This window comes from Humulus lupulus, chromosome 7 (genome assembly GCF_963169125.1).
Source record: "Humulus lupulus chromosome 7, drHumLupu1.1, whole genome shotgun sequence".
In the NCBI taxonomy this organism is placed as follows: Eukaryota; Viridiplantae; Streptophyta; class Magnoliopsida; order Rosales; family Cannabaceae; genus Humulus; species Humulus lupulus.
In genome coordinates, this window is record NC_084799.1 from 29461152 (window position 1) to 29480067 (window position 18916).

Below are 18916 nucleotides of genomic sequence, written 5' to 3' on the forward strand. Positions count from 1 at the left end.
CTAGTTCCAAACCTTCTCCAAACACTCAATTAAACCTCTAAACATCACCCATAACCTCCCATCATCAAAACCCAATCTAACCATCAACCAAAACTCCTTTAAATCCAAACTTCCAACAAGAAATCAAAACTGAAAAACTAAAGAAGAAAACAGAGTACCACCTGAATTCAATGATTAAAACTCACCCCAAACACAGTTTTGAATCCCCTTTAATGGCTGAAACAAGTCCCCTAGCTGCCAGCTCTGATTTCCTAGCTCAAAACCTCAAGATGGCCTCAAGAACACCAAAGAAGAGATGGTGAGGGATGATGTACGGGTTGAAGAAGAAAACCCCTGTTTTGGCTCTGTTCTTTCTACAGCCCTCCTAAGTCATATATATCCAAACTCCAAATGACCAAATTTCCCTTAAGTCACTTAAATCCCTCTAAAAGCTTCCAAGGGTAAAACCGTCATTTCCCGCCTATCTCGTTAATTATAATTAACGCTCTCCAATTCCCGCTATTCTCAATATTCCCAAATACCAATAAATCATATCCCATTACCCTTTAATTCCCGGTAATGCTCTAATCATTAAATTCACCCCGAGACTCACCCCGAGCCCCAAACTTAAACCCGTTATGACTAGACCGAACACTTACATCTCATGATCGTCTCATGCCGAATCGCTCGAACCAATCCACCTTATAATGTGGTTATATTAATTAATCACAACCATGCACCCAAAATATACAATTACGCCCACAATGGCCAAATTACCAAAATACCCTTATAATAATAAATACGTCCATATGCATGCATTCACCATCATATAATAATATAATTCACGTAAACATGCATATATTCATTAAATACCATAATAAATCAATTATGGCCCTCCCGACCTCCTAATCAAGATCCTAAACCTTATTAGGAAATTTGGGGGATTACAGCTTCATTTCTTCTAGTTTTACTTATTTCCCTTTCCTTCATTTGAATCAACCAAATATACAATTTAATTTCTATAAAATATCATAAATTAAATAATAATAAAATATTTCTATATTAAAATTACATCACATTAAATCAATGAAAATATTAATTAGAACTTATATTACTTTAACATTTAACTTCAATAAGACAATTTTTTTTACCTTTAATCAAACAATAACAATTTAAATAATTCAAGTACAACAGTCTACAACAAAATAATCATAAGAACACACAAAATTCTATAAAAATAAAATAAACCTAATAAATTCAGAATGACTCAAAAACTTAACAAATTAATTAAAAACTCAAGAACCAAACAATAATTAGCTTACAAAATATGGTAAAATAACTCTATATTGTAGGGTTATCACCAGTCGTGTGTTCTGCCTCGTGTGTTCTGCTACCCTAAATTCATCAATTGAACAAGGAGGGTTGAATAGAGTAGGCTGGCTATGATACTTATCCACCGTTAATGAGCCCAGGTACATTGCCAAAGCATTGGCCCAACACTCTTGGGAAGGCCAAGGTATAGCTTGGACATTTGGGCCAAATAGTGTGGTCCAACTCTTATCCAAGCTGGGCTGAGTAGGGTCGGCATCGCGTATTTCTCCCTTTTCGAGATCTTGTGTTTCAATATCTGCTCTAGACCCAGAATTCTTGACACCTCTCGCCACGTTGGCCCTATCCTCACTGTTTCTTTTCCTTTGTGTCATTGTTTCATACGTAGTGGCTGAAGAATCCTACATGTTGCATGGCTCCTCAACTCGTACTCTTCCTGTACTCGTACTGTGTAAGTTCCCTTCCATGGCGTGGCTTGATTCCGTTTGTGTCCCTGAATCATTTTCCACTATTCTCTTCGTCGGCGGTGAGCCAACCGACAGTTCAGTCGATGTAAACTAGAGGAATCTTGCAACTTTGTAAGCAGGCGTAACCCTCCCTTTCGTTTAATCTACAAACCATTTTGGTCTTTAGACTGCAAAACAGGACCTTTCCCAAGATTCTGCATGGATCCATGTTCCATAGAGTGGGAAAATCTCACCTTGAATGTCTTCTACTATAGTTGGTGCTCTAAAACAAAATTTGTGATCATGGACGAGAACACCACATTTAAAGCATATACGTGGGAGATGAAAGTATTTATATTGCAACCATAGTGGTTCCATACTTATTCGTTTAAGATAAAATCCTGAGCATAAGGGTTTCTCAACCTCCACTCTAGATTTGAATCTTAGTGTACCAATTCCATACTTCATTGCACTTTCTGGTATTTCATACTCCGGGCTAGCCTTAGCTGCAATGTGGTATAGATTTTGTGGTGACCAGTAACGTGGTGGAATCACCCTGAATGATGATCCACACTAGCGTTGTATCAAACGAGACCTCTGAGTAGGCACTATGGCTAGGCCATTCTTGTATCACCATTAAAGATCCCCTACCACCCATGGTCTTTTAGATAGCACATAGTCGACATCCTCTTCCTTGTGAAACTCAAACTCAAGTAGGCCCTATTGTAACTCCTTCCATTTCTAATATTTGATTGAGGCCCATGCCATCCGAAGTGAACTCTCTCTAATGGTTTTGAATATTCGTTTCTTTGAGTATACCTTCTCCGAAAGAAATCTTGCGAACATTAGCCGCTGATCAACTCCTCTTTGCGGTAGTTCCATGGAGACGTCTTCCATCGACAAGTTGATGGACTTTTGTTCCCATATCGATTTTCCCTTTGTTGTGTTTTTCTTTTCCCTGCATTGTTGTGAGGGGATCCTTTCTTTGCGTTCTATGTCAGCCTCCCTGATTCCTTCTCTAGTGTGAAAACGGATCGGAAACAAACCCTAGAATACTAGGACGCTCCTAGTAGAGCACTAGTCACCTATTACTTGTCTAACTTAATTTTTGTAAATGTTATTTAAACCAAAAAGGGCTACTGCTAAAATAACATTTTTTTTCCTATCCCATCGTATTTTTGTAAAATAATTATTTTCACTACAACAAAAATCAAGTATATCGGCGGAACTATTACCGGCGGAGTCAGTCCGCCGGTAATAATACTATCTTTACCGGCGGAAAACTGAATCCGCCGGTATTAATCATGTTTTTTAAATATTTTTTATATATATACTAGATACAACCAACGTTTGCTTAATTTTTATTTGAGTTATGTATATATATACTAGATACAACCAACGTTTGCTTAATTTTATTTGTAGAATTTATTAATTATTTTTATTAAATTTATATTAATATCATATAAATTTTAAATAAATATCCTATTTTAGATAAATAATTTTTTTATTTTTGTTTAAGTTTATGTTTGTTCTAATTTTTAAATTTGGGAGTGACAATAAGAGATTATATATTATATGTTTAATGTAATATTAAATATTATACGTAGATTTTAAATTTAAGTTTCTTGCTAGTTTTTATTTTTAAAATAATTTGTTGCTAATTGACAATAGATTATATTATATGTTTAATATGATATTATTCTAATAAGTGAGTTTAAGTTTAATTAAATTTTATTTAAGTTATAAAACATATTATTTTATTATTTTTAAATAATTATCATTGTAAAATATCTCAAAAATATTTTATTTTATTTTGTTTAATTATTTATTATTTTTAAATAATTAACATTGTAAAATATCTTATTTTAATTTTTTTAATTATTTATTTTATTTAAGTTTAAGTATTTACAAACTTCCGTTAAATATAAGAATATTCTGCTAAAGTTAACATTAAAAAAAATAAAATATTGTTAAAATAAAAAATTTATATTATCTACACACTTATTATATGAGAGATATTTTATTGTATTTTGACAAATGACCAAATATTCATTCAATAGAATATATTTTTTTCATTTTAAATTCAATGTATTTTATAAATTTCTCCAATTTTAAGTCAAGACTGACCATGTAACATTCTCTTCTATTAGGCTCGAATGAAATGTCTATTCTAAATATATGGGTCAAAGTGTTTCTTCAAATTCGATCAAAGAGAAATGCGTTTTTCTTTATTGAATTCAATTTGTACATTTTTTTGCGCCTCCATTGCGGAAAAAATGAAAGAAAAAAAAGAGAGTCAAATTGTGTGTTTTTTCTTAAGATTTCAAATGTTTTTAAAAGAATATGCTTTTTTGTAGTATTTTGCTGGACAACGCGGAAACTCCATGTGGAACAAGATTTTCAAGTGTTACATGAAATGAAATAGGAAAATTCAATAAAATTTGATATATATGGTTTTTTTTTTCTTTTTGTGTGCATTTTTTATGGTTTTTTTTGTTGTTTTTTTTTTTTATAAGTTTTGTTTTCCCATATTTATCAAAATATGACTTTTGTATCCCATATTTTTTTATATACGTTTTTTTATTCTATAGGGGTATTTTTATGAGGGAATTTTTGTCTTTTTATTATTATTTTTTTATTATTATTTTGGTAAACATTTTTGTAAGAAAATTTTAATTCAGTAGTTGTTTATTATGCATTTATATGGATTTTTGTGAGCGTTTTTCAGTCATTTTATGTGTTTTTTTTTATTATTTTTATTATTATTTTTTGTAAGGAAATCAATTCCCAGTATGCATGCAGGTACTTGAGTACATATGCTCTATCACGTTTTATTCTGCATCACGTTTCTTCAATTTTATTAGTTTATTTTATTCAGCATCACGTTTTCTTCAGGGATGATATTTGTTCTTAGTTTTCCTTCTGTTTTAGGGTTTATTTAAGTATTTTGTTGTCGATTTTGTGCCATCTGTGCGTGTATTCGTCTCGGTGAGTACCTAGTTTCAGGTATGTATTTTTCCGTTTGCTTCAGTATCACGTTTTTTATATATCGTTTGGTTCGAATTTTTTCTTTCCTTCAGCATTTGGTTTTTTGTGTTGATTTCTTCTTTTTTTTCTTTTTCTTAGGATTTTTATAAGTTTCTCGTTGTGGATTTGTGCCTCTTTGTGGTGTTTTCGTATCGGTGAGTACCCGGTTTCAGGGTTTATTTTTTTTATTTTTTTAATGTATATTGATTGTTAATTTTGATTTGTATTATATATTTTGATTTGATCGTGGGTGGTTGTTTTTTAATATGTGTTAATGGTGGTTTTTATTTTTGGTGCTCGATTTTATCGTTAGTTTTTTAGTGGGGTTTTTGTCAGTTTTTGATCAGTTTATTTTTTGGTAAGTTTATGGGTAGTTATTTGTAATTTGTGCTCTATATATATATGTATATCTGTTATTCTTTTTTCATTTGTGTTGTTTGTTTTTTTTATGCAATGCATTGTATATTTCTCTTGCTCGAATTTGTGTGATAGATCACTCTGGTGAATGTGGTGGTGTTTCTGGTTCTGAGAAGAAAATTTCTGGTATAGTAGAGGATGAATCGAAGAATGTAGGGGATGATATTGGCGAGATTCTTCCTCGAAGGAGTAACATTACACATTTGAAGTCTGTTGCAAGGAAGAAGAGTAAATCCCCTTCCTTTGTTGCAAGGAAGACAAGTAAATCGCCTTCCACTGTTAAACAGATGAAGGATTTGTGTGCATCTGGTAGTAAGGATGCTGGAGATGATTCTCATGAGACTAAACATGTTGTGGTATGTCTTTCTTTTTTTAATTATTATAATAAAAAATTGTTCATATGTTTATGTTTCTGTTATTGTGTTTCACATTCGGTGGATTCTGTTTGTTTTATTTTTTTATGGTTGTGTATCTGGTTTCTTGTAGTTTTTTAGTTAATTTGCATAATGTTTAATTCTGTTTTGTGTTTGTTTTATTGTTATTGTTGTGTTTTCTTTTGTTGTTAAACTGTTTTATTTTTTTTTTGTACCTGGTTACATGTGTTCCTGGTTACATGTGGATTCTGTTTTTTTTTGTATTTTTTTATGGTTGTGTATCTGGGTTCTTGTAGATTTGTAGTTAATTTGCATAATTTTCAATTCTGTTTTGTGTTTGTTTTATTATTATTATTGTTGTTTTTTTTTGTTAAACTGTTTAATTTTTTTTTGTACCTGGTTTCATGTGTACCTGGTTACATATGTACCTGGTTACTTTGCAGATAACAGTGAACGATTTTGCTTAATGAGTTTTTAACTGGTTACCTTAGTGAATGAATTGTTTTTTTTATATGTATATTTCAACCATACAAAGTTAAATACATATAAGTGGTTTTATAAATGTAAAGTACTTATCAATTTTTCATGTTTATATTTTTTGAAACTGGTTACATGTTTAATTATTTTGTTTTTTTCTGCAGGCTCATTTAAAGATAAACCCCTCCAAGAAGTTTGGTAGTAAGGTTCAACATTTTACTGACAAGAGTGTCATTACTGACTTGAAATCTAAGTTTACGAAAAGTCAGAAATCATTGTTTAAGAAGACCCCATTTGGGCACTTTTTAGAAGTATGTGATATTTATTTTCAAACTCAACTTGCCCAGCTTGTGTTATTGAGAGAGGTCTCTCATGAGAGGGAGGAACACTACAAGAAAATGGGGTATTTACCTACCAACTGTAAGTGTAGGTAAAACTAGTCTAATGGTGGGTAATATGGTTTACCTACCAATATTGAATTGGTAAAGATTGGTAGGTAAAAGTTAGTGGGGAAAGAGTCTTTACCTACATTTGTTAACACTGGTAGGTAAAAGAATCAGTGGACCCCACTAAGTTATAAATCAATTGATGAGTCATCAAATGACGTGTTTGATGACATGGCATCCTACGTGTATGCTGACATGGTTTTTGTAGTTTTATGTGTCTGATGACGTGACATCATATGTGGCATCCTACGTGGCATCATATGTGGCATCCTGCGTGGCATTCTGCGTAGCATCATATGTGGCATCCTACGTGGTGTCATTTTATTAGCCCACATAGCATTATTTTATTGGTTTGTTACACAATTTATATTTTGTTCAAATTTAATGGTTATGTGTAGGTAAAAGATAATAACAGTTATTTATAAATGTTATATGTTAGAAATAAACTAGAAAAAAACCATTCAATAATAAATTGTTTAATAATGCTAAAATTCTTTATAATGTTCAATACTAAAATAAGTCATAAAGTTGTCATTTTAAGGTTACCCCTACCAAAATAAAAAAAAAAACTTCATAAAGTTCATTCCTTAGTAAATTAATGTAAATAAACTAAGAATCATCTATTATTGGATTCCAAATAGTGATCAACGGCTTCTTTCATAGGAAGTAGAGGTGGAACTTGCCTAGTCCTCAGTTGAGCTTCCACAATAGTATCATTAAGTTCACTGAAATGGAGAAACAAAAAATGACACTAGATTAGAATAAAGCCTGAAAAAGAAACACTAGTTGATATGAACAGATAAATATTTTTGCTTCTTAGAACAGAAGTGAAATTTGAAATCCTAGAATACATGTCAATCTCCACATTGAGAAGGTTTCATTATCTATAAATCATGCATGCTAATGCTAATGTTATATATGAGCATACCTAACAAAGGTTGCAGCCCATTCTTGAGATGTATGAGTTGTTACATGCATGAAATTATGTTGATGTCTCTTTTCTCTTTCATCAGCTGGCATATTCAAAGCATAAGCAATGGAAGCAGCAACTTCTGTGATATTCCATGGATTTACTAAAATGGCACCAGCACCGAGCGATTGTGCTGCACCTGCAAACTAAATTTAAATGGAATAAACAAGAAGATGCAAGCCCGAAGAACTATGAAGACAATGCGTTGAACAGAATTCACAACAAAGTATTCTTTTTTTCCTTTTTCTTTTTTTATTGATAATTTAAGCTTTTCTGATGAATTTAACAATGGAAAAAACCTACCATGCAAACTCAGAGAAAATATAAAGTTAAATTACCTCACTCAGAATAAGGACTCCTTTCTTGAATGCTTGGCAAGCAACAAACTCATAACTCACAAGATTCATTCCATCTCTAAGAGAAGTAACAAGTGCAACATCTAAACAAGGAAAAACAAACAAATAAACAAAATTACATGCATATAAACAGAAATGAAAAATATCTATATTTATTTTTATATATACATATATATATATATATAAAATTTGCACCGGAAAAAGAAATAACAATTGAGTTACTCATGGTAAACAAAATTAATTAATTGAAGGCACAATTGCATTCTGTTGTTTCACCATATTAATGTATTACATGATTGAGTCACCATATTAATGTATTACATGATTGAGTTACCATAGGAATCACTACAAACTAAGCAGCCTAGGAACAATTTACTTATCTAAAACAAAATTGATTAACGGTTTTGTTACAAAACAAAAATGAGTACCAATAACAGCATACAGAGCGCACAATGCGTGAAAGTCAAGAGATTGGTCCTGTACAAAGAAGAGAAAATGGTTTAGCAGTCTTGACATAATCATTGAACAAAATTGTAAGAAAATCAAGTTCAAAGAAAATGAGAGACAAAAACATAACATATATAATATTTGACTAAATTGTAGTCTCAAAACATATATTAATCAAATGCTGTTGCTTAAAAAGACCTGAACTCAGACCTTTTATTCTTCCTTTTGTTTGATTTTTCTTTCATTAAAATGTCTTTAGAAATTTGGGAAAGTGATTAAAACAGAACAAAGATCACTTGAAACACTGTCTCTAATTTACATGATATATAAAAAAGACAAACCAGATGGTGTATGGGAACAGCAGTAAGAGTTCCAAATCTCCCATTAATGCGTCCCACAATCTCATGAACTTGGCTTATATGCTGAAACATATCCAGTTCAAAGATTAAATAAGCTCCAAAGCTTTTTTTTATGCTTTCTTTCCTCTTTCCCCTCCTGGGAAAAGAACACAAACGGTGCATCCTGCACATCTGAGGTGGCTGTTAGAAATAGTCTTTCTAAATAACAGGAATCATTTTGAAAGATATTAAGTATAATCTTCTTGTTAAAACAGCTCCTAATACAAATATAAATGATGAGATTACTACTATTTTTATAGCCTGGAAGAGATGTCGAGAAATGGGAGCATCAATGAATTCAGATGATGCTAGCTTATGGTGACTCTGCAGGGCCCTGTAGTCCGTTGGGATATTAGGAACACTAGGAATGTTCTTTATCAGCTTTTCTAACATTACAGGAAATCTTTTCCTACATTTACAGGAGAGAATTCTGCTGCAAACCAAATTGCTAACCATGGCTTAAAATCAATATATTTTCTTATGGGCCGATCCGTTCTCCCAAGCTCTATTAGTAGTGACATAGAACAAGATAAGATACACTATTAATCAGTAATGTTGTTATTCCCTCGCAATTATTTTCTTCTTCTTATCTTGATTTTAAATATTATTTACCTCTTATTTTTGGAGGACTACTAAAAATCAATGCCACAAGGAAACAATATAAAAAAATGAGAAACAACAAACTCAGTTATGTATGTCAACAGACCAAGAATTATGAACCTCATAAATTTCAGCCAGACCCTTTTTGCTCTTATTCTCATCCTGCATATCATTAAAAAAAGTTGGAAAAAATTACTTCTTCCATCATGGGAACTCAAAAGAAAGTGAAGAATCCAAATATCAATACCAAATCATAATATGCTTACCAGCTCCTTTTTTTCTCAAGGTGCTTTAGAGGGTAAAGGCAGTGGCTTTTCAACATCTTCAAAATGCCCCTAGGAAAATGCCATAAGATTTTGATGAGATATAAAATTAGAAATGTTGAACAATAAGGTGATATACAATCAGGAAAGAAAACAATTAAAAAAATTGTTGCAGAAACTTGAGTTTTATACAAGTTGACATCTTCAAGTTAAAAGAAAAAAATTATAATAAACAAAATAAAAAGCCTCAAAAGCTTTATATGAACCTTTAAGTCCAGAAAAATGGGGTGAGAAAAGGGATGAACATCACACCAATAGAAAGATACAATATCCCATGTGTAGAGTCTGAAAATGATTCCTTCTTCCCATATTTTCTCAGCTACCAAGCATGTCAACAAGTTGTTCTCTATCAAGAAAATGAAAAATTAACCATGGACTAAAATAAAACATTTGTAATAAGATGAAAGAAGATTTCTTTTCAAACTTGTGTAAAAGTAATTTTAACATAAACAAATGGTAAAAAGGATACAATTTGACTCCTTCTCAACGTCTAGAACATCAAGCTTGTCAAAGAGGGCTAAAACTTGCACAACACTTAGGGTATACATTACATGTGGATCATGCCCAATGTTGCCACTAAAACCACCTGTATAAAAATAAATAAATAAGACAGAGAAACTAATTAGTGACCACTTTCTCCATAGCAATAACAACTTTAAGTTTTCTGTCTTAATCCATTCCTCGTCATCTAAAAGCCAATATATATAAAAAAAATATTCAAAAACATATTTTTACAAACCTGACTCATGTTGTCAAGTTATATGTAGCAACTAACTATCCATGTTTTTGCAACTAACTATATACTTCACAGCCTTCTCAACATTAATTTTATTCAACTGATGCACCAATGCAAGGTAGCATATTGCAATATAGGAGAATCTAATGCAATTTAAAGACAAAAAAAAAATCAATGAATACTAACTTCAACAAACCTATATTACTAACACAAAACCATTGAAAAAAATTCAGTTTCAGCATCAAGTGGAAAGAAGAAAACTGGGTTTACATTAAAAAAAATGCTCGACAAATATGTAATAATCAGAACCTAACCTTTTTGCAAACAAAACAAAGAAAAAAGATGAGGCTTTCACCAACAAGTTCCAACCCGAGCTGTCATGGGATCAAAACACATAAGCCAAGCATGACAAATGAGATTTAGATGCAGAAAGCAAATTGGAAAAGATAAACAAGTAATTCAAGTTCAGTTAAATCAATCGTATAATAGGAATCAACTAAATGAAGTTCAAGTCCCCATTAATCTCTGAATAAACCCAAGATGAATTCCCACAAAATCAATAGTATATAACCAGTTTTGCAAAAAAAAATAGAAACTGAGAACTAGATTTTGCTTCCAGTACCTATCTGTGTCCCACTAGCATAATTGAACAAATAAGAAAAATTCATCAAAGCTTGAATAACTAAAAGCTCTGAAAATGAAACGAGATAGAAAGCAAACCTTGCGATTTGACGTCTTCAGATTTAAGAGCTTTCATAATTACCCAGATTCTTTGGTGGCTTTTCATCCTCTCGATGTCCGGAGCACAACCACTCCCTTGGAATCTAGTTTGGACGACGGTGGAGGTCCGAAAAAGCTTCGAAACCCACAACTGCGGTGCGACTTCCGAGCTCCTCCTGCGGCGATCTCCGGCGCGTCAGGTGACGGGGTCACAGGGAGAGAGGTTTCAACAAACTCTGAAGCCCATGGTGGGTCGTGTGCCTCTGGTCGGAGGCCAGAGGTGGCTCGTCTATGAGTGGCAGAGACAAGCGAGAGAGTGAAAGAAAGAAGAGAGAGGGAGAGAGTATTTTGCCCTTTTAAATCTCATACTTTTGGTGTATTGAATTTCTGAGAGGTAGTCCATGATTAGAAAGAAATTTCATTTGGTGCCTTCTTACAATTTCATTTGGCGCCTAAAGCTTGTGTATCCTCACTTTTTAAAATAAATTGTTGTATTAGTTTTGGAAACATATGCTTCATATTTTTAATTTTTAATTTTTAATTTATAAAAAAATTAGTTTATTTTTAAAATTAAATTATTTATTAATTATATTTTTAGATTTTTTTTTCTTCACTTGTTTGCTGAGAAAATGTAATGGCAGCCCCAATTTTCGACCACAACAATAGCTTTTTACCTAATTTTGCTTAAAAAAAATTAGGGCTCACTTTGGGTGTACTAAAAGAGTTTTTATGGCACCAAAGTGAGTCCTTAAAAGTCACCACTCTTAAATTATTTATTCAGGTTTTTTAGGACTCACATATGTTTTAAGGACTCTCATTGCGAGTCCTAAAATATGATTTTTAAGGACTCTCAATGAGAGTCCTAAAAACTTTAGAGATATTTTTTAGGACTTACATTTAGGTGCATGTCCTAAAAGGGTGTCCCGTAAAGTGTATTTTGTAGTAGTACACTTTTCTGGGTTTTTAGAAAAGAAAAAAATGTGGGTAGGTAGAATTTTTAGTTTTTATTTTAATTTTAAATACAAATTTATTATAAATATATTTTATTTATATTTTTTCTAACTATGTACACACGTGGCATGCCACATGTTATACAATGTGTACACATCATATTATTTACTCCGCATAAGCTTCCAAATAAGCATTTATAATAATAAAATAATATAATGAAAATAAAAAATGGGGGGGGAAAATTGAGCGGGAATGGTTAAAAAATTTCCCTCCATAATATACGTAGGTAAAGATCATTACCTACTGATATTATTGGTAGGTAAAGCTATGTTCCGAAATATAATATAATGGACTAGCATTTACCTACTAATATTATCTACCAATAAATATTGGTAGGCAAAACATTACTTTCCCTACCAATATATATTGGTAGGTAAAATATTGGTAGGTAAAAATCAGATTTCTTGTAGTGGAAGAGGAAATGTGGTTTAAGCTTGGTCGTAGAGTGTGTAGGTTTTCTATTGAAGAGTTTGTTCTAGTTACAGGTCTTAGATGTGATGGTGATTTTGATTTAAGTCATTTTCAAAAAAAGAAAGTTTTGTTTAAGAAAAAAATATTTGGCCGTTTTGTTGGTAAGGTGTCAAAGTCTGAATTACGAAATGCTTTTATTAGTAAGGATCTAGTTGATGATGAGGATGTTGTCAAATTGGGTATAGTTCATATCCTAGTTAACTATTTGTACGGCTATACTAGTGATAAGTTGGTTGATGATTTCTTTTTTGAGATGGTTGATCGAGATTTTTCTGAATTAGCAAATATTAGTTTTGGCAAGTTTGTATGGGATAGGAGTTTTCATTATTTGAAAACTGCTTTGAAGGGTGGGAATAAAATCTTTGATGGACTGTTTGTTGATGGGAAGGTTGGCCTTCACCCTTACAAACTTCTTGGGTTTCCCATTGCTTTTCTTGTATGGATATATGAAAGTATAGCTGAGTTTTGTCAACGGGTTGGGAAAAAATTTCCACGTTTGTTGAATTGGAAGAGTACAAATAATGCCTTCTATGCAAACTTGGTGGGAAAGGTTTTCAACAATCAGAAGGTATAATCTTTTTGTTTTGTAACTCGTTTCTTGCTAAATTTGTTTTATTCATTTTTGGATTTTTGTTTGTGTACCTGGTTTCAGTTGATGGTAACCAGTTTTCTTGATTTTGTATATATATATATATATTTTTAATTTATTCAGTTGACTATCCTGAATGTCTATCCGTCTTCTGAGGAGAGAAAGAAACTGGCAGTAAAGAAGTTTAAGTTTGAGCCTCTGTACTTGCCGAAGGTGTGTGCTGAAGATGGAGACAGTAGTCCGGGTACCCAGGTACTGGTTAGTTTTGTTGTTTGTTTTAGTTAAAAAAAAAATTATTATTTTGTTTTGAAATTTATAGGTTTCTTTTTATGTTTTTTTTTTTTTTTTGCTGTTTTGTAAAGTATTTTATTTTGTTTTTTTAGGTTGATAGTGAAAAGTTGAGATTGATTTGTGAATCAATCTCATCAATAAAAGCATGCCAAGAAACTATTATTAGTGACATTGCAATTATGAGATCTGAGTTCATGGGGAAACTCAGTGATTTATCTGCAATGATTGCAAAATTTGTTGCAAAAAATTCTGAAAAAGTTGCAAATACAAGTGATGAAAGTGTTGGTTTTAATGAAGGGGAAAAGCCAGCTGATTGTAATAATGTTTCCAGTCCTATTTCTGATGATTCTAAGGTAACTTGTTTGTTTTTATGCTTTATTGTTTTTTTTAACCATTTTTAGTTGTAACCAGATTGTTTTTTTTTTTGGCTAGGATTGTGGAAATGATTCTGCTGAAGAGTCTGATGGTAGTAAGGTAACTGATTTATGTTTCTTAATAGTATGTTGTGTTTTTGTAGTTGTTTAGCGTAACCAGTTACTGTTGTAACCAGTTTCATTTTTTCTTTTAGGGTGTCGAGAATGATTTAAATGAAAATTTTGATGCTGTTTATTCTGGGTTGGATTTGTCAAATGTTGTGTGTGGAGATAAGGTTTTGTAATTTATTTTTGTTTTTGTTTCTTGTATTATTTTATTTAAAATTGAATTTGTTGTAATTGATTTTATTTTTATTCATTATAGGATTTTACAAAGAAGCCTGAGTTCAGTTCAGTTGGTTTAAGTTTTGAAGAAGTATATGTGGATCCAGAGATTTTGAGTGTTATTGATAAAACTGTTAAGTATGCAGAAGGAGAAAAGATATTTAGTGGGAGTAAGGATGATTGGAAGGTTGTGATGGTTGGTGATGATGATGAGGTTCCTGTTGCTATTGAAAAGAGGGAGCCTAAACCTAGTACTCATGTCAAATCTCCTTTTGTTACTGAGTTTGGCTCTTCTGAAGTAAAAGAAACTGTGAAGAGGAAGGGAGAGGAAGTGGTGATTGTTAGAGGATTTCTTCCATTTGAAAATGAAATTGGGCAGAATGTTTCAAAGAATGATTGCCTGGATTATATTTCTTGAATTGAGAATAAAATGAATTTTAAGAATAAGTATGTTTTTTTTTATATTTTGTTTAATATTATTATTCTTGATATTTAATTGTTTGTTAATATATATATTTTTTTTGTTTTGAAGGAAGAAAAAATTTTCTGATGTCAATAACATTATCAATCCCCCAATGGATTATTCTTTTGTTAAAATTTCTGAGAAAATGTGGTTTTACAAGCTTCAAACTTGTGGGGAGGAGCTTATGGACACTGTAAGTAACCAGGTTCTTGTTATAATGTTTATTTATTAGTATTTGTTTATTTAGATGTTTTTTTTTTTTGTTGTTGATCATGTTTAAGACAAGTAACCAAGTTCCTTTTAGTACTGTGTGTAAATTATTTTTAAATTTTGGGTAGTAACCAGGTTCTTTGAAGCATTGTGTATAACTTGTTTTTTTTTATTATATATTGGCTAGTAACCAGGTTCTTGGTATAATGTTTATTAATTAGTATTTGTTTGTTTAGATGTTTTGTTTTTGTTGTTGATTATGGTTAAGACAAGTAACCAGGTTCCTTTTAGTACTGTGTGTAAATTGTTTTTATTATTTATGGGTAGTAACCAGGTTCTTGTAGCATTGTGTGTAACTTGTTTTTTTTTATTATATATTTGCTAGTATCCAGGTTCCTAACTTTTGTATGTTTATTTATTTGTTGTAGCATATAAATATATGTTTTTATTACTTGAGGAAGAAGATTAAGTTGATTCATGGTTTGAACAAGAGGGTTACAACTACAAACTCTTGATTTGATGCAACTATCAAGGGTTTGTATGATAATTTTGTGGCAGCCAAATGTGATTCAAGCAGCATTCATTTTAATAACCTAATTTCAGATTACATTATTGGTGAATATTTGTTTTGTAACACTCCTTGGGTGGATGTGGATCATGTTCTTTTTCCTGTGCATGTGAAGGTTCAGTTGCATTGGGTTTTTATTCACTTTTCCATTAAGAGTAGGATGTTAACTGTCTACAATTCTTTGACGGGGAAGAAGAATGAGAGTATTGCTTTGCCATATGTGAAGACTTATTCTGTTGTTTTACCATATTTTCTAGATTTTCTTGATTTTTATTGTTCTAGGAAAGATTTGGACTTGAATGTTGGTCCATATTCTGTTGGGAAGAAGGATCCAATTGATTTTAACTTTGCCAAAGACTTGCCATTTCAAGAGGATAAGTAAGTAACTGGTTTTTTGTATATTGTTGTTTATTTTTCTATTTTGTTTGTTTTTAAATAATTTCATATGCTGTTTTTTGTGTTTTTTTTTTTGCAGTGATTGTGGAGTATTTGTTATCAAGTATGCTGATTTGTTTATCCATGGGAAGATTGATGACATCCCGAAGAACATGGCTGCCAAAATTGCTACCTATCGTGATTATCTTGCCATTAACTTGTATAGTCATGCAAAAAAGAAGCAGATTGGTGGGTACAAGACAGAAGATGATGCTCCATCAAAGAAATCAAAGAGGAGAAGGAATTATAAGTAGAGATGTTGGATTTTTTTTTTTTTTAGCTGTATTAACGACCATGTCTTTTTTTTTTTCTTTGTTTAATAGTGAAGTTGTGGTTTGTAACTGGATACTGTTTTAGTACTGGACTTATGTATGGTTTTTTTTTTTGTCAATGTAAAGAATTGGTTTCAACTTTTGGCTTAATATACAGTTTTTTTTAATGTATTTTATTTTAATGTGTATGTTTCTTTTTTCAATAGAGTTGGTGATTTTTTTTTTTTAAAGTGTGAAGATATTGTTATGTACATGTTTTTTTTTCATATAGGTTTCGATTATTATTGTATGAAGATGGTGTAACCGGTTACTTCTGTGTTAGATTGTAAAAGCTATATGTTTCAGGTAACTGGTTACTGTTTCTTTAGTTTTTATATATATTTTTTTAATTATTTTTTGATTTATTTATATTTGTTGTGTTTTTTTTTGTGTGAACGATTTGTGATTATATAACTAGGTTTTTTAAGTAGTTGGTTTTATTGATATATAGTTGTTTGTTAAATTTTCTTATAGTAACTGCTTTTTTTTTTTTTATATATATATTTTTATGTGTTGTAACCAGGTACTTGAATTTTCAGTTTTTGAATATCTTGTGTTGGAACCTAGAAGTTGAGTATCAAGTTTATAATATTTATGTTTTTTTTGTTTTTTGTGAAAGATTTGTGGTTATATAATTAGGTTTTTAAATCGTTGGTTACATATATATGTAGTTGTTTGTTAAATTTAGTTATAATATCTGTTTTTTTTCTTTCTATAATGTTGTAACCAGGTACTTGAGTCTCCAAATTTGGAATATCTTTGTGTTTGGAACCATGAAGTTGAGTATCAAGTTTATAAAATTAAAATGTTTAAAAAGTTTGTACTTTTATTGAGGTAGAAAACATTAGGATACAATTTTATTACATCAAATGAAAATATTGAAATTGTAGTATATCTATTCTTTAGAAAATTATTTGTCTATTTTCTTTGACTTTGTTGTGTTTCGCAGCTTTGGGATTGGTTCATTCCTGCATGTTTTTCTATTATGCCCTTGTTGCGCGCATCTTCCACATTTTATTTGCACCTTTGGTTCTCCTCTAGATCTGATTCTTTTTCTTCTAGGGCGGCCTGGTGGTTTTCTTGATTTTGGTGGTAGGACAATTATGTTTAAAGTCTCTGGCAATGTCCATTCGCTTTCATTTGGCAATGGAAGAACAGTTGAGTCATATGTTGCTTTCATAGTTGTAGTTTTGTAGTAATCAATAACATAATCATATGTTTTCAGCCGTGTTTTGGCGAATACTGCTATTGCATGTGCACACGGTATTTCGTCTTGTTGGAATCTTTTGCATTCACATGTTTTCTCCATTAGGTTGACCAAAAAATTTCCTTTCTGTTCAACCACAACTTGGTACAGTATAGTGTTTACTGGGAAGACCTGTTTATTTTAGTAGAGAAACACATGTTAGAAACTGGATACTGTGATATTTTTGAGTAACTGGTTACTAAAAGTTTTGATAAATAATATTCAGTGCTCAATATATGTCAGGTACCTGAAATTTAATGGCACGAATAAAGTTTTCTCTAAGCATAGTTTCAGTATCTGTTGTTATTTGTGTGAATGTTCCGTTTGCTTCGTTACCATTTTTCCATACCCATTTTTGAACTAAACTTCGAAGACCCTCCATCATTGTAGTGATTGGCAGCGTTCTTGCAGCTTTCAATGCAGCATTTATTGATTCAGCTATATTTGATGTCATCATTGTATATCTTCTTGTTGGAGCATGGCATCTAGACCAAGTTGAATATCCAATTTTTTGTAAATACGGTCTTATGCGTGTGTCAATCTTGTCTATTTCATGCATGTAGTGCTCAAATGATTGTACCCTGTATGCCTTTGCTGCTTTGACAAAGTTTAGGTTTAGGTCCTCCCCATGGACACCAAAATTGACTTTGATGTTGTTTAACAGGTGGAATATGCATGCTCCATGGAAAGCTTTTGGGTATACATCGTCTATAGCATTTTCTATGCTTTTATGCCTGTCTGAAATGATTGACATACCTGTTTGCAAAATCACAATGGAGTAACTGGTTATTATGTCTTAACTGAGTAACTGGTTTCATTAATTTATATGACTGTTATTATTATTTTTTTACACTATTTTCTCTATTTTATTGCTGGATTATTATTAAACTGGTAATTTTATGAGTTTAGTTTGTTTCAATAAGAATATAAAGAAGAAAACAGTACCTTCTCTTTCTCCATATGTCTCCTTCAGCTTTGTGAAAAACCATAACCATGATGAATCATTTTCAGAGTCTCCTATTCCAAAGGCTAATGGGAATATGTTGTTGTTAGCATCCATTGTTGAAGCAGTGAATAAAGTTCCCCCAAATGATGTCTTCAAGTAAGTTCCATCTATCACAATGACTGGCCTACAGTGTTTCCATCCTTTGATGGAATTTGCAAATGCTAGGTACATATATTTGAAGTGATCTGTATTGTCTGTAACCAGGTGTGTAATTGTACCTGGGTTCGAGACTTTTAGCATGTGAAGGTAGATAGGAAGTTTTTGGTATGAATCATCTTGGTGTCCCCTTGCCAATTCTAAAGCTTTTTCTCTTGTCTCCAGGCTTTTTGGTACCCCATTGAAACACCAAAATCATCTAGCATGTCGTTGATTATGTCATGTGGTGTGTGTACTCTCTTTATTGACATGTATTTTGATTTTATTAGTTCCCCAATGACATTGCAATTAGCCTGCCTGTGGTCTTCCATAATGATATCCAAGGAGCATGTGTGAGTTTTTACATATTTTCTTATTTTAAATGTTTCTGTTTTCCTGAACTTTGAAGCTCTAAGTAACCAGTTACAATTGTCATC

General features: G+C 31.6%; 2 protein-coding genes and 1 long non-coding RNA gene across 4 annotated transcripts; all 3 read right to left on the reverse strand.

Annotated features, from left to right (window-relative positions):
- Window positions 1-6965: 6965 nt before the first annotated feature.
- On the reverse strand, window positions 6966-10164 carry LOC133789523 (alpha,alpha-trehalose-phosphate synthase [UDP-forming] 1-like). 2 transcript variants are annotated; one of them, XM_062227355.1, is made up of 8 exons: window positions 9796-10164; window positions 9533-9601; window positions 9387-9428; window positions 8610-8790; window positions 8250-8298; window positions 7804-7904; window positions 7424-7611; window positions 6966-7220 (listed from the first exon to the last, which is right to left on the reverse strand). In XM_062227355.1, the coding sequence occupies exons 2-8, from the start codon at window positions 9586-9588 to the stop codon at window positions 7112-7114; spliced, it is 726 nt and encodes a 241-aa protein (XP_062083339.1). In that variant the 5' UTR covers window positions 9589-9601; window positions 9796-10164; the 3' UTR covers window positions 6966-7111. The 2 variants fall into 2 exon arrangements, with proteins under 2 accessions (XP_062083339.1, XP_062083340.1); XM_062227356.1 differs by lacking the exon at window positions 9796-10164 and having other exon boundaries at window positions 8610-8798; window positions 9533-9597.
- A 189-nt stretch (window positions 10165-10353) lies between these two features.
- LOC133789524 (uncharacterized) lies at window positions 10354-11733 on the reverse strand. Its single transcript, XR_009873594.1, has 3 exons — window positions 11046-11733; window positions 10640-10699; window positions 10354-10468 (listed from the first exon to the last, which is right to left on the reverse strand). It is a non-coding gene; the product is annotated as an uncharacterized LOC133789524 (long non-coding RNA).
- Window positions 11734-17002: 5269 nt separating this feature from the next.
- On the reverse strand, window positions 17003-18515 carry LOC133791546 (uncharacterized). Its single transcript, XM_062229467.1, has 3 exons — window positions 18284-18515; window positions 17586-18094; window positions 17003-17470 (listed from the first exon to the last, which is right to left on the reverse strand). The coding sequence occupies exons 1-3, from the start codon at window positions 18513-18515 to the stop codon at window positions 17003-17005; spliced, it is 1209 nt and encodes a 402-aa protein (XP_062085451.1).
- Between the last annotated feature and the right edge of the window lie 401 nt (window positions 18516-18916).